The 15,212-nt window shown below is 42.8% G+C and overlaps 1 protein-coding gene across 3 annotated transcripts; it reads left to right on the top strand.

Annotated features, from left to right (window-relative positions):
- Positions 1–2,013: 2,013 nt before the first annotated feature.
- LOC138378165 (rho-related GTP-binding protein RhoG-like) lies at positions 2,014–10,490 on the top strand. 3 transcript variants are annotated; one of them, XM_069463479.1, is made up of 4 exons: positions 2,014–2,046; positions 3,096–3,159; positions 8,111–8,193; positions 9,163–10,490. In XM_069463479.1, exon 4 carries the CDS (start codon positions 9,178–9,180, stop codon positions 9,751–9,753), a length of 576 nt encoding a protein of 191 aa, XP_069319580.1. In that variant the 5' UTR covers positions 2,014–2,046; positions 3,096–3,159; positions 8,111–8,193; positions 9,163–9,177; the 3' UTR covers positions 9,754–10,490. The 3 variants fall into 3 exon arrangements, with proteins under 3 accessions (XP_069319580.1, XP_069319579.1, XP_069319581.1); XM_069463478.1 differs by lacking the exon at positions 3,096–3,159 and having other exon boundaries at positions 2,017–2,046; XM_069463480.1 differs by lacking the exons at positions 2,014–2,046; positions 3,096–3,159 and having other exon boundaries at positions 8,105–8,193.
- The last annotated feature ends 4,722 nt before the right edge of the window (positions 10,491–15,212 follow it).

The following is a 15,212-nucleotide window of genomic DNA, read 5'->3' as shown; positions in this document are numbered from 1 at the left end:
TTGCTGTGAGCTAGGCTGACGCCACGGCACTCTAGCCCGGGCACCAGCGTGAGACTCTGTCTCAAAAAAAAAAAAAAAAAGAAAAGAAAGAAACATCAAAATGTTAATAATTGATATTCTTTTGATTTTTTTACATATAACACTTACACTTAACAATTATTTTAAACCTGCTTTTTTTTACAGTTAACTTTATTATGAACACCTTTGAATGAATGCGTCTTTATCAATCCTATAGAGAATCCTTCGTCGTATCACTTCTCGGCCTTTTGGCCAAGATCAAGTGGGGATAATCCTTCGTTGTTTGCATTGGAAGCTGTGCTTATCCCCATCGGCTCCATGGGATTGATTATTGGCCTCATCTGTGTGTACTGCTGGCTGGAACGGTGAGATTTTGGAAAGCCTAAAAAAATGAAGTGGGAGTGGCTGGGAATAGTAGAGGAACCCTCCTCTACTATTGCAGGATCTCCAGGAGTAGAGGGTGGGACAGTAAGGACCGAGGGATCACCCAAGAGGGCATGATGATGGAAGGAAGCCACAGGCACAGAGAACACGGAATCACATCATTCTATGTGGGATAACTGGAAGAAGGGTAATAAAAGAACTTTAAGCCTGAGCAAGAGCGAGACTCCGTCTCTACAAAAAATAGAGAAATTAGCCTGTAGTCCCAGCTACTTGGGAGGCTGAGGCAGGAGGATCGCTTGAGCCCAGCAATGTGAGAGTGTGAGGTTGTGGTGAGGTATGATGACCCCACTACACTCTTGCAGGCAACAGAGAGAGAGAGACCCTGCCTCAAAAAAAAAAAAAAAAAAAAAAAAAAAAGAGCTTTAACCTGGTGGGGTCTGGTGGCTCCTCACGTATAATCCTAGCACTGTGGGAGGCTGAGGGGGGAGGATTGCTTGAGCTGCTCAGGAGTTCAGTTAAAGACCAGCGTGAGCAAGAGTGAGACCCCGTCTCTACTAAAAAAAGAAAAAATTAGCCTGGCATTATGGTGCACGCCTGTAGTCCCTGCTACTCGGGAGGCTGAGGCAGGAGAATCACTTGAACCCAGGAGTTTGAGGTTGCTGTGAGCTAGGCTGATGCTACGCCACTCTAGCCCGGGCAACAGAGCCAGACTCTGTCTCAAAAAAAAAAAAAAAAAAAAATGAATTGTACACTTTTAAAAAAGGTTAAAATGGCAAATTTTATGTTACATATATTTTACTACAATTAAAATAATTGATAATGTAATATACCAAAAACTGTTAAACTGTACACTTTAAATGGTTGAACTGTATAGTGTGTGAATTTATCTTAATAATGCTGTTTAAAAGAGTGCATTTATTTATATAAAATTCTATGAAATTAAAACAAATATATAGTGACAGAAAGCAACTCTAATTTGCTCACTACTTCATTGTCTTTTTTTTTTTTTTTTAAAAAAAAAGAATTAATTAATTACTTTTAGAGACAGAATCACGCTAAATTTCCCAGGCTGGATTTGAACTCATGGGCTCAAGCGATCCTCCTGCCTCAGTCTCTCGAGTAGCTGAGACTAGCGCACCGCCGCGCCTGGCTTTTTTTTTTTTTTTTTTGGATTATTTTATGTATTTTTTATCTCATCGTCTTTTATCGCCTCCATTTTTTCAAATCGTTTCTCAGATCTCTGAGAATCTGCCTAGTTATGTTAATATTGGTCCTAAGGAGGGTACATGACCTGGGGTCTCTGGGGAGGAGGGGTAGTCTGACTTTGCCAAGGGAAAGGTGAGACTTAGGGACTCCCGGACCAAATAACTTGTACTGGCGTCGCGATCTAAATAGTCTTCAATTACCTGAAGCTGTAGTTTAGAAGCCTGTGACTTACTGATAGCGAGGCTGGACCTAGAACTCCACTTCCCAGGAGGGCTCGGGGCGTTGAGTGGAGACTGCGTCCGATGACGGGGTGGGACTCCGATCGCTATCCCGGATGTGGCGCGGAGCTCGCCGAGTTTGCCAATCCCAACGCGAGACTCCAGGGAGGCTCCGCCAGTCGCGGCTGAACGGCGCTGGAGGACGGTCGGACTTTGCCGGGTAACGTTTATTGCGACGCCCCCCCGCCAACAGCCGATCCCCAACTCGGATTTTCTCTCCTTGAGTCTCCCCATCCCCCGGGACAGTTGCCTTAGTATATGTGATACACTCCCTGGGTGGAAGGAATTTGAGGGTGCGGTGAGGTGTGTGTCTGTTGGGGAGATTGAGCCAGCTCTTCCCATTTGGGAATCCAGTGCAAGGCACCTCTCTGTCCCAGGCTCACGAGTCCATATGAAGCCCCGGGACCAACTACCCTTAATGGAGAAGGATGTGAGAGAAGTGCCGAACGGGCTTCTGGTGTCTTGATGGGTCACTAGGATTGCTTTTCCTCCGGTTAAGTTTCCAAATGCAAGATAGTCTTCCCTGGCTCAAGGTTGGGGTGTGTTCACGTGGTTTCCTTCACCCCTGAGTGTCCTAGAATCTCCTTTGATCTGTCTTGAACCAAAGAAATCAGTGTTCAATGTGAAAAGCTCCCCCAATTTAGTAGATAACTAAGTTGCAGAAAGTACAGTAAATAAAAATGCGGTCCCGCTACTGAATTGTTTTGGTTTCAGAAAGTCCCAGAAAGCGATTTTTAGGAGATATAGAATCAGACTTGTGGGAAGGTTGAGACTTGGAGAATGTGTTGGAAACAGTACTACTTTGAGCTGCACTCTTGTATTGACTGTTGTTGATATTTCGTATTGTGTCTAGCCTAGGAGAAAATTGACCACTAGGCAGATTGTGTATGTGAAGGATGCTTTATTAGATGAGATCGGAAGACTTAGAAGAAACTGTAATACCAAGATTAAGAATATGATGGTGGGGAACCTGCAGCCTCAAGGCCACGTGTGGCCCTCGGATCCCTGAATGCATCCCTGAGTGCAGCCCCTTGACTGTATCCAAACTTCACAGAACAAGGCCGCACTCAAGGATCCAGAACACCCTATGTGGCCCCAAGGCCCCAGGTTCTGGATTTTTTGGGGCAGAGCTGCTCACATGGACTAACTCAGAAAGCAGCCTTCTGGGGTCTCTACAGCTCAGGGCTCTCCCAATTTACAATCTTCTAGGCATACCTGAGGATCTCGGAGCTGCTATTTCACAGTGCTACCTGGGAGGCTTAAATAAGATAAGGTATGTGGAAGTACGTACTACAATGCCTATAACAGGCTCTCAATTTTTAGTTTCCCTTTGATTCTCCATAGCAACTTTTTTCTTTGTGTATTATTGTTTGCTTTTTTATATAGCTCAAAATTGTAAGCTTCTAGCATTCCTAGCATTTGAGGTGTCTTTTTTTAAAACCCCCTTTTAAAAGTCCCTCCTAGCAGTCGATTGCCCAGTGTAGTGTCTGGGAGAGAGGATGGACAGTGGTGATGATGAGGGGAAAGCTGTGCATGCTCCTTAACAGGACAGCATAATGCCAGATGCTGGAGCTGAGGTAAACAAGCTCTTCTCATATATGTGATGAACAACCTAAAATATTGGCCTTTCTTTTGTATCTCCCAGCCTTCTCTCAGAGCCCCCAACCTTTTAAAAAGAGTATTATTTTATTTTTTATTTTTTAATTTATAAAGAGAAGAAATTTATTTCTTATGATTATGAGGCTGAGAAGTCCAAGGTAGAGAGGCTACAACTGGTAACGGCCTATTTGCTGGTGGAGACTCTGCAGAGCCCTGAAGTGGCTCAGGGAATCACGTCGAGGGGTCTGAGAGTGCTCACTCAGGTCTGTCTTCCTCTTATAAAACCACCAGTCCAACTCCCATCTTTTAATTTATTAATCTATGAATGGATTATCATTTGTGAGGGAAGAGCCCTCATGATTTAATCACCTCTTTTTTTTTAATCCCAAAGTCACTTATTTTTTTTTATTCTTATTTCAGCATATTGTGGGGGTACAAAAGTTTAGGTTACATATATTGCCCTTGCCCCCTCCCCCAGTCAGAGCTTCAAACGTGTCCATCCCCTAGACAATGCGCATCGCACTCATTATGTATGTATGCACCCATCCCCTCCCCCCACCCACATCTCAGTGTTATTCCTAAATGTGCTCCTAGGTGATGATCAGTTAATCACCTCTTAAAGGCCCTACCTCTCAATACTTCTACATTGGGGATTAACTTTCAACATTAGTTTTGGAGGGGACATTTCAACCATAGCATTCTGCCCTTGGCGCCCTACCCCCCAAACTCATGTCCTCCTCACAAATTCATTCCATCCCCATAGCCCCAAAGTCTTATCTGTGAGTTTGTAAAAATCAAAACAAGTTATCTACTTCAAGATACAATGGTGGGACGAGCATAGGGTATGAATTCCCATTCCGAAAGGGGGAAATAGGCAAGAAGAAAGGGGTAACAGGATCCAAGCAAGTCCGAAACCCAAGAGAGCAGACACTGGGTCTTCAGACTCCAAAATACTCTCCCTTGACTCCATTGTCCGGCATCTGCAGCACACCCGTGTGGGGGTTGGGCCCCAAGGCCTTGTGCAGACCTGCCCTGATGGCTTCACTGGGCTCAGTCTACCCAGCTCTCCCTGGCTGGTTAGTAGTTCTGCAGTTCTGGGGGCTTCGTGGTGGTCTGGCTCCCATGGCTCCATTAGGCATTACTCTAGGTAGGGGTCTCCACAGTGGCTCTGCCCCGAGACAAGTCTCTGCTTGTCCCCGGGCTTTAGATGACATCCTTTAAAATCTGGGTGGAGGCTGCCATGCTGCCACAGCATTTACTTCCTGCTACACTGCAGAATTAGCGCCCTGGGGAGGCCATTAAGGTTTACAATTTGTGCTTTCTGGAGCTGCCTCTTGAGGTGGAGGTGGAGCTAGGCAGCAGTGCTGCTGGCCTGTTCTCAGAAACTGTTCTGCGCCCCCAGGCCTCTGGAACTGTGAATGGAGAGGCAGCCACAAAGATTTGTGAAATGCCTTTGGGGCCTTACTCCCATAGTCTTGACTATTAGCACCTGGCTCCCTTTTAGTTATGCTAATCTCTTTAGGAAGCCCCACATCCTTCTATTCTCATTCTCTACCGCCTGGCCAGGGTGCCAGTTTTCCATATGTCCCTTTTCTCTAGCAGTTCACAGTTGGAGGTAACCAAGCAGCAGCCTGAGCACTTTGGTTTTAGAAATTTCTTCTGGCCAGGAACGGTGGCTCATGCCTGTAATCCTAGCACTCTGGGAGGCCGAGGTGGGAGGATCACTCGAGGTCAGGAGTTTGAGACCAGCCTGAGCAAGGGCGAGATCCTGTCTCTACTAAAAAAAACAGAAAGAAATGATCTGGACAGCTAAAAATATATAGAAAAAATTAGCTGGGCATGGTGGCACATGCCTGTAGTCCCAGCTACTTGGGAGGCTCAGGCAGGAGGATTGCTCGAGCCCAGGAGTTTGAGGTTGCTGTGAGCTAGGCTGACGCCACGGCACTCTAGGCCGGGCAACAGAGTGAGACTCTGTCTCAAAAAAAAAAAAAAAAAAAGAAAAAGAAAAGAAATTTCTTCTGCCAGATACCCTACTTCATTATTCTCAAGTTCAGACTTCTACAAAGCCCTTGGGCATGGACACAGTTCAGCCAAGTTCTTTGCCAATTTATAATAATGATGGCCTTTAATCCAGTTCCCAATACCTAGTTCCTCAGTTCCATCTGAAACCTTGTCAGAATGGCATTTACTGTCCATACTTCTACAGCACTCTGGCCTTGATCACTTACCCAATCTCTAAGGAGTTCTAAACTTTCCCTAGTCGTCTTCTTTTCTAAACCTTCATGAGAATCTGGGCTTTTTCTAGCCTGCCCCTGCACATTCTTCCAGCTTCTGTCCATTACCCAGTTCCAAAGCCACTTCCATATTTTCTTTTCTTTCTTTTTTGGAAGTACTTTAGTTAGGTTTAATTGGGTTTCATGGGGAGTTTATTATTATTATTATTATTATTATTTCAGCTTGTTATGCGGGGTACAAAAAGTTCAGGTTACATACGTTGCCCATGTACCGCCTATCCCCCCAAGTCAGAGCTCCAGGCGTGTCCATTCCCCAGATAGTGCGCATTGTACTCATCATGTAGGTATACACCCATTGTTATCAGCAACACCCCACTTCTCAATACTAGTTTTCTTTTTTTTCTCACAGATCTCACTAAGTCAGACTCAGTACCAATTTTCTTAGTCCATTTTCTGTTGCTTGTAAGAGAATACCTGAAACTTCATAATATATTAAGAAAAGAAATCTATTTCTTACAGTTATGGAGGCTGAAAAGTCCAAGGTCAAGGGGCTGCATCTAGTAAGAGCCTTCTTGCTAGTGGGGACTCTGCAGAGTCGCTAGGTGGTGCAGGGAATCACATGGTGAGATGTCTGAGCATCAAGTGTTATTTTGATTTTTAGCATTATTTTGAGACTTGTTTTTTTTTTTGAGACAGGGTCCCGTTCTGTTGCCGGGGCTAGAGTGCGGTGGCATCATCAGCTCACTGCAAACCTCAAACTCCTGGGCTCAAGTGATCCTCCTGCCTCAGTCTCCCAGGTAGCTGGGCCTACAGGCACGTACCGCCACCATCTGGCTAATTTTTGTATGAGATTTTAAACTATGAAGAATTTCAAACATACACACGAATAGAGAAAATAGTATAATGAATATGTGTGCTGAACAAATAGGTGAATTATACAAAGCAGCTCCCCCTCCCCAATACCTGGGCTTTTTGTTGAACCTTCCCTTTCATAGAAGGTGTGCTAGAGGTGAGGCTGTTGATAGAAAATTGATACTGCTTTGGGTTTTCTCTCAGAGCTGGAATGTTCTGGCTTTATTTCGTTATCTAGCCCCTCAGCCATCAGTGTGCCTTGGGTGTCCACTATGTGCACACCGTATATGCCAGGAACATTGGAAATAGAAATGAGTGTACATGCCCTTTCCTAGTTATAAAGAGCTGAGCTTGGGGTGCAAAGCAGTCTTTGTGCCTAAGCGTTTTACTCTGGTTCAGCAATCCCCTGAGTTTCACTGTTCTGAATGCAGTCACTTGGAGCAGAGGTGTTGGACACTGTATGAGGAGGCTAGGCTGTAATTGCTATAGGAATTCAGAGGAGAAAGAAATTAATCCATACCGGCAAAGTCAAAGAAGGCTATCCTCAAGGTATGTGGTGGTAACATTGCCCTGTTTCTATTGACCTTGTGTGTTTGATTACTTATGGCTGTTCCTAGATGGAAAAAGACAGTTTCTGAAAACTGTCAATCAGTAAAAATTAAAAATTTTTTTTTAAATCTGAAAAAGATAAGGAGCTGATGGTCATTAAATACTCTGGGGTGGTCGCCTACCAGATATAAACTTACATGCTCTGGATTTCTTTTAGCTGTGGGACCTGTGCTAAAGACAACTTAGATGACTTCTAGGTAGAAGGCCTAGCTGCTCAGAATTGGTTCTTTGTGGGGAGAGAGCTACCCCTAGTGGGCTTATGGGAAGCATGCTCTGAAGGCCAGTTTTCTTCACCTTAACCCAAAATGAGGTGTTTTGTTTATTTTGTTTTTGCCTATGATATGGGCCTAATATAGATCTTAGCTATTCTGACAATAGGACGGAGAATGTATCTATTCCCACAAATCCTCAAGGTGGGAAATTAATTCTCAGATTTTTTTCTGTAACCAAATACATATGACTATCCCCTTTCTTCCATGTTCTGACAACTTGAAGAATTTAATGCTGTAAGGACTGGATCTGAAATTAGTGCAGTAGTTAAAAGAACCTACAGAAAATGGAGTGCTTTGGGGCCGAATTTGAGTGTAGGACATTGATGGGTATTAATATGGGGGTATAAATATAGGAACTCATAGTAAACATGCTTCTTGGAGATTATCTCTGTCATACCATTTATTCTGAAGTACTTGATTCATGAAGAAATGGACAAGATTATTGTATTATGACCTTTAGTTTACTTAGAGGGGATGAGACCCCTGGTTTGTCTAGCATTATAACCATATTACCGAATTTTTGCCTTCCCTGGTAGTAGAATAGTAGAAGAATAACTATTAAGAAGTCATTCTAGCTTCTAACACTTAATGAGTACTGCCTAAGTACTTAATGAGGATGGATAAGTACTACCCATGCGTTCTTTCATTTAACCCTCAGGTGAAAAACTTGTGCAAGTTCACAAAGCTTAGAAGGAGGACTGGTTTTCGACTCCAGTCAGTCTGACTTCAGACCCTTGACAGGTAATCACTTCTCTATATGGCTCAGCCTGACTTGTCTGCCTTTCTCTCCAGTATTATAATGTCACTGTTTTTCAGGAATGGAGGTTCCTTTGCTGAGTCTATAGCCACAGACCCAAAGTGAGAACCATGTTTCTTTTGTTTCAACCTTGGAAACCTTTCTATACCAATTTTTAAATTAGTTACAATTTATTGAGCACCTAGAATATTAATATTTTAGCACCTTCGGCCGGGCGAGGTGGCTCACGCCTGTAATCCTAGCACTCTGGGAGGCCAAGGTGGGCGGATCGTTTGAGCTCAGGAGTTCGAGACCAGCCTGAGCAAGAGCGAGACCCCATCTCTACTAAAAAAATAGAAAGAAATTATATGGACAGCTAAAAATATATATAGAAAAAATTAGCTGGGCATGGTGGTGCATGCCTGTAGTCCCAGCTACTCGGGAGGCTGAGGCAGGAGGATCGCTTGAGCTCAGGAGTTTGAGGTTGCTGTGAGCTAGGCTAACGCCACGGCACTCACTCTAGCCTGGGCAACAGAGTGAGACTCTGTCTCAAAAAAAAAAAAAAAAAAAAAAAATTTTAGCACCTTCGATACAGTGTATCTGGATCATATGACAACAATGTTCACATAAATGCCTGTGTCTATGAATGTTTTTTTTAATCTTTTTGGGCTTATAGCTTTTTTTAATTTAATATTTTTTGGAGGATCTGATGACAGCTTTGGATCTTCTTTACAGAAAAATTCACTTATGGACATATACATAATATTGTACACAGCTAGTAAAACTTATCCTCTGGCAGTCCATAGACTCCAGGGTAAAATCTCTTGCCCTATACAAACTTTTGCAGCTGACTCTTCTATAGCATTAAGGGGATAGAGAGTGGAGGGGTCCTCAGAGAGAAATATTTATAAAGCATTGGATCCCTAAATTGACCAAATATCTGAACATTCTTTCTCTTTCTTTCTTATACATAGGACTACAAGGGAAGAATGCAGACAGTCAAATGTGTGCTTGTAGGAGATGGGGCTGTAGGTAAAACCTGCCTCCTTATCAGTTATACAACAAATGCCTTTCCTGATGAGTATATCCCCACTGTCTTTGACAACTATAGTGCCCAGACATCTGTGGATGGCCAAATCGTCAGCCTGAACCTGTGGGACACTGCTGGCCAAGAGGAGTATGACCGACTTCGAACACTCTGCTACCCTCAGACCAATATCTTTGTCATTTGTTTTTCCATTAGCAACCCATCCTCTTATGCCAATGTGAGGCAAAAGTGGCACCCAGAGGTCTCCCATCATTGCCCCAATGTACCTATTCTGTTGGTAGGCACCAAGAGTGACTTGCGGGATGACTTTGAAACAGTGAAGAAGCTGAAGGAGCAGAGCCTAGTGCCCACAACTCCTCAGCAGGGCATTGCCCTGGCTAAGGAGGTAGGGGCTGTGAAGTATTTGGAATGTTCGGCCCTGAGGCAGGATGGGGTGCGTGAAGTATTTTCAGAAGCTATCCGGGCTGTGCTTTACCCTGCCAGAAAGAAGAACACCAAGAAGTGCATCCTCTTATAGCTTTTGGGTGCTATGTGGGGACTGCACCTAAGGAGTTTAAGGGAGGGGATTCCTTTGACAGCAGTTAAGAGTGCCAGCATGAGCCATTTTTCTCTTTTACTAGAAACTCTAGACTCCAGGATATTCGGCTTTTCGAAGAATGAAGACAGACTAAATTAGTTGGTACATGGCTCCTTTGAAATTTGGTCTGACCCTTATGGAGGAAGAGAGAGAGAGAACGTGTGTGTGTGTGTGTGTGTGTGTGTGTATGTGTCTGTCCGTCCCCTGTCAAAGTGGTGAGAGGAGACGCCACTCAGTGCTGTTCGTTTCTCTCCTGGCCAGGCCATGACTGACCAGAGCAGTCTAGTACTGTTCTTTGTGGGTTTTTGCTTGTCTGCTTTTAAATCTAATTTTAGCTTTCTTTGCAGTATTTACCATTGAGCAAGTGTCTCACAGGACAAGGTTATTCTGTTTTCAAAGTGTTGCCTTAAACTTTCTGATAGACTAATTTTTTTGAGATGGGGTCTTACTGTGTTGCCCTGGCTAGAGTGCAGTGGCATCATCAGAGCTCACTGCAGCCTCAAACTCGTGGGCTCAAGTGATCCTTCTGTCTCAGCCTCCTGGACTATGAGCATGCACCATCGGGCCTGGCTAATTTTTCTATTTTTTGTAGAGACAGGGTCTCATTCTTGCTCAGGCTGGTCTCAAACTCCTGGCCTCAAGCAATCCTCCCTCCTTGGCCTCCAGAAGTGCTAGGATTACATGATATACTAATTTTTGAAAACCATTTTTTCTTTTTTATTTTTCATGTGTACTTCTACTAGAATTGAAAACCACTGTATGTGTGATTCCTGGGTGTTCCCAAAGTTGATATGTTCCTCCCATTCTTTTTTTATTTTATTTTTTTAATTTAACTTTTTTTATTATTTCAGCATATTGTGGGGGTACAAAAGTTTAGGTTACGTATATTGCCCTTGCCTCCCCCCTCCCAAGTCAGAGCTTCAAACGTGTCCATCCCCTACACGGTGCGCATCGCACTCACTATGTGTGTATACACCCATCCCCTCCCCCACCCACATCTGCCCGACACCCGATCAATGTTATTCCTAAATGTGCTCTTAGGTGATGATCAGTGAAACCAATTTGATGATGAGTACATGTGGTGCTTATTTTTCCACTCTTGGGATACTTAGTAGAATGGGTTCCAACTCTTTCCAGAAGTCTTGCTCTTTTGCCCTGGCTAGAGTGCCGTGGCGTCAGCCTAGCTCACAGCAACCTCAAACTCCTGGGCTCAAGCAATCCTCTTGCCTCAGCCTCCCAAGTAGCTGGGACTACAGGCATGTGCGACCATGCCTCGCTAATTTTTTCTATATTTTTAGATGTCCAGCTAATTTCTTTTTTAGTAGAGACGGGGTCTTGCTCTTGCGCAGGCTGGTCTTGAACTCCTGAGCTCAAACGATCCACCTACCTCGGCCTTCCAGAGTGCTAGGATTACAGGCGTGAGCCACCGCGCCCGGCCAAGGAGATGGGTCTTGTACTAGTCATGATGGTGCATTGGATATGGGATCTGCTCTCAGATTCTGATAGCAGTTTGGGTTTTGTGATGTGGAATTATCAATCCCCCATGAAAAACTGTGCCTGAGTCTTCACTTTTTTTTCTCTCTTCACCACCTTCTTTGAATCTGTTACTTTTTGTTTTAAGGATAGACTACTTAAGGATAACCACCCAAATAAAACAAACAAACAAAAAAACAAACAAATTGTCCTGCCAGTCATTGTCAGGGAGTTCTAAGCTTTCTTCTTCTGGGACTTCCACCATCATTTCTGTGAGTCTATAAAGGCTGCCTTGCTAGCTTCCTATCCTTCCCTTAGTACACTTAGCAGTGTGTTTATTGAGCCCTGTGGGCCTTTTTTTTTTTTAAAGACTGGGTCTCCCTCTGTTGCCTAGGCTAGAGTGCAGTAGCACAATCATAGCTCACTGTAACCTTCAGCTCCTGGGTTCAAGTCATCTGCCTCAGCCTCCCAAGTATTTACAACTACAGGTGTGTGCCACCATGCCAAGATAATTTAAAATTTTTTTTAGAGACTGGGTCTTGCTGTATTGCCCAGGCTGGTCTTGAACTCAAGTGATCATCCCACCTCAACCTTACCAAAGTGTTGGGATTACGGTTTGTTTGTTTTTTTAAAGAGATGGGGTCTTGCTACATTGCCTAGGGTGGACTTAAACCCCCTGAGCTCAAGCAATCCTCCTCCATACCTGGGACTACAGGCACATGCCATCATGCTTGGCTTTGAGGTCTTCTAGTTGCTCCAGTTGGAGTACGTTGAATCCTTATCTCCACACCCTGAAGCTGTCCCTCTTGTGGTTGTATAGGACTTTAGGCTTTGCTGGAGTTGTTCAATTTGCCCTAGGGCTATCAGTGAGATTACATATCCCAGTGGGCCTGCTTCTCCTTTTCCCTAGTTTTAGTTTTAACTTTCATTTGATGTGGAAGGAAAATTTTACCTGGCAGATAGCGGTAGATAACTCCATGGTACACACACCCTCCCTGCCAAACAGCATCAGGTTTGAGTTTGGGAGCTAAAAGTATCACATACCTTCCCCTGCCCCTGCTGTGGGTGAAGTGTCTTGTGCTTTGTTCTGTGGTAGTCTCTGTGTTGCTCTATGACAAGATATGGTCAGAGTAGCCTCAGGCTAACTGAATCTCCTGGATAGGGTTGACAGATAAAGTACACAAGGTCCTGTTAAATCTGAACTTCAAATCTTAGAAATAATTTTTTAGTGTATGCATCATGAACTATTTGGAACATAAACTAAAAAAATTATTGTTTACCTGAAAGTCAAAGTTAATGGGGCATCTTGTATTTTTATTTGATAAATCTGGCAACGCTACTCTTGGAGAATTGAACCTGGTCAAGCAGATACCAAGAATTGATGGAAGATAAAAGGTTATGTAAACTCCTTATTCCTCCTTTCCAGTTTCCCTTTTCCCTCATCATGGACTAAAGTGTTTTATTTTGCTTCTCTTTCATCAGTGCACCCTCCACAGTTCTTCACTGGTGTCTGTTTCTACACCATTGATTGTCTATCGTCCAGCTGATGCTATCTCAATTTCAATGTACTGTATCTATTTTCTGGTGTGAGACCCAGGGCCCCCTGTGGGGGGGTGGCAGAGATTCTGTTTGAGCAGTATATTTACTGGAAGAAGGTGTGGTGGCCCTCTTCAACTAAGGCCCAGTAGCACTTTGGAAAGTGGGGCTGCTATTACAGCAGTGTGGGGACTGTAAGAGTCTACTGGCCTGTGGGCTTGTAGATGAGTTTTCCTACAGCCAGCCAAATGAAATCTCCAATGTATTCTAGTCTCAGGATGTTCTGATTGATGTTGCCTGGGATACTTACAGGACTTCACGGTTGAAAGGGGCTAAGCTAGAAACATGACTGTCACTTGTGGGGCTGTCTCTGGGAACTTTCCGTTTAGCTACTGGAATCTTTTTAAGTGGCTTTTAATAGTGCCTCCTGCTCCTCCTTTGCCTGGCAAATTCCTAAATGTAAACCTAGGTTTTGTTTGGGCAAACTTGTTTCCTCTAATAAATGGAGGTGTAATGCTCGAGTCTGGGAGAATGGGAGTACTCTCACACTGACAAAAAAAATCAGTCCTTTTTGTATTGGACTGATTTGATGGAACTGATCATACACTGACATCTTTTTATATTTAAAAGGAATTTGTATGAAGACCAATTTGCTATTACTTTTAAATTATTCATAATGAATGGGTAATAAACTTCTCCGATTTTACTGAGTCCATTGCTTTGTTAAAACAACAAAAAGCAATTCTACCCCGTCTCCCCTTTAAGTGGTTTCTGTGTGCTCAACTTGCAAAAGATGAAACAACTAAAACTGTCATATTGCACACTGCACCCGTATGTAACTGTAGTTGTTTTTCTGCATCAGACAATCAGGGTAGGGAACTGTCTGCTCTTCTAACATTGATTCTGTCGATTCTACCCCTGCTACTTCATCTCTGGGATTTAGCTTCATTTCTGGGTTCTCACTAATGACAGATCAGTTAGTTTCCTGTAGGCACTTTTTCTCATGTATTATATTATACTATTATTATAATACAGGGAAAAGTCTCCAAAGGAAAAATTTTGTAGTGAATATTTTATAAAGGTACATTTAGCTACAGTTTCCCATTTTCCCTACATATGGTAACTTTTGGGATACCCTGTATTAATAACATTATACATTCAGTAAATAATTATTAAGCTCCTACTATGTTATAAACATTACTATACTGGGGATGGGGTTGTAAAGATAAGGCACATCATTTACTGACTAATTCTGGATGGTAATTGTGTGTAGTGCTGGTGTATTAGTAAGGAAGAGGAAAACCATGTTTTCATTTGAAACAAAACAGCTTTATTGAGGTATAATTTACATACCATACAACCCACCCATTTAAAATGTACAATTTAATGATCTTTAGTAAATATACTGAGTTGTGCAACCATCACTGAAATCCAGTTTTAGAACATTTTTATCAACCCAAAGAGATGTCTCATGTAGTTAATCCCTATTCCCACCTCCAGCCCGAGACAACCATTAGTCTACTTTCATATTTTATACATTTGTCTTTTCTGGATATTTCAGGAGTCATATACTATGTGGTCTTTTGTAACTCCATTCATTTAGCATGTTTTCAAGGTTCATCCATTTTGTAGCATGTATCCGTACTTAATTTCTTTGCTTCTTTAGAGATGGGGTCTTACTGTGTTGCCCAGGCTGGAGTGCAGTGGCTATTCACAGGCACCAACATAGGGCACTACAGCCTGGAACTCCTGGGCTCAGGCAATCCTGTTTCAGTCTCCTGAGCAGCTGGGACTACAGGCATGTGCCACTGCACCCAGCTACTTTGTTGTTTTTTATGGCTGAATAATATTCAATTGTATGAATATCCTGTATTTTGCTTATTCATCAGTTGATGGACATTTGTTTCCACTTGACTATTATGAATAACACTACTATGAACACTCATGTATAAGATTTTATGTGGACATATGTTTTTAATTCTCTTGGGCAGAAAACTAGGAGACGTGGCAAATTTGTATAAAACCATGTTTTGAGTCAAGAATGGTGTCTTTAATATTAATAGTATCTGAAGTCTCCTTCCACAACTTACAACCCTCCATCTACCTTTCAAGAGGCAATATAGTATAGTAAATAACTGTTAAAAGGTACATTAAAAAACATGTTCCATTTTGCTGTTTTTGTATTAAATGTTAGTATAGCAATAGTATTCTACTGACTTCGTTACCAAAGTACAGCATTTCAGTTATCATACAGGTTTGGGCAGACTTTTGTCTGGCCTAGAAATATTACTGGTAAAACATTTCATGGGACATCCAAGCAATATCCTATAAGAAAGAATAAGGAAGAGTGCTATGGAGTGTTACAGAATGATTTCCAGTCTATATTATTA

The sequence above is a fragment of the Eulemur rufifrons genome, chromosome 30, assembly GCF_041146395.1.
Source record: "Eulemur rufifrons isolate Redbay chromosome 30, OSU_ERuf_1, whole genome shotgun sequence".
In the NCBI taxonomy this organism is placed as follows: Eukaryota; Metazoa; Chordata; class Mammalia; order Primates; family Lemuridae; genus Eulemur; species Eulemur rufifrons.
The sequence above is the reverse complement of the archived record's forward strand: the minus strand, read 5'-3'. Positions and strand labels throughout refer to the sequence as shown.

What these genes read in the sequence shown, in the direction of transcription:
- LOC138378165 (XM_069463479.1), top strand. Translation starts at nt 9,178, where the DNA reads ATGCAGACAGTCAAATGTGTGCTTGTAGGAGATGGGGCTGTAGGTAAA.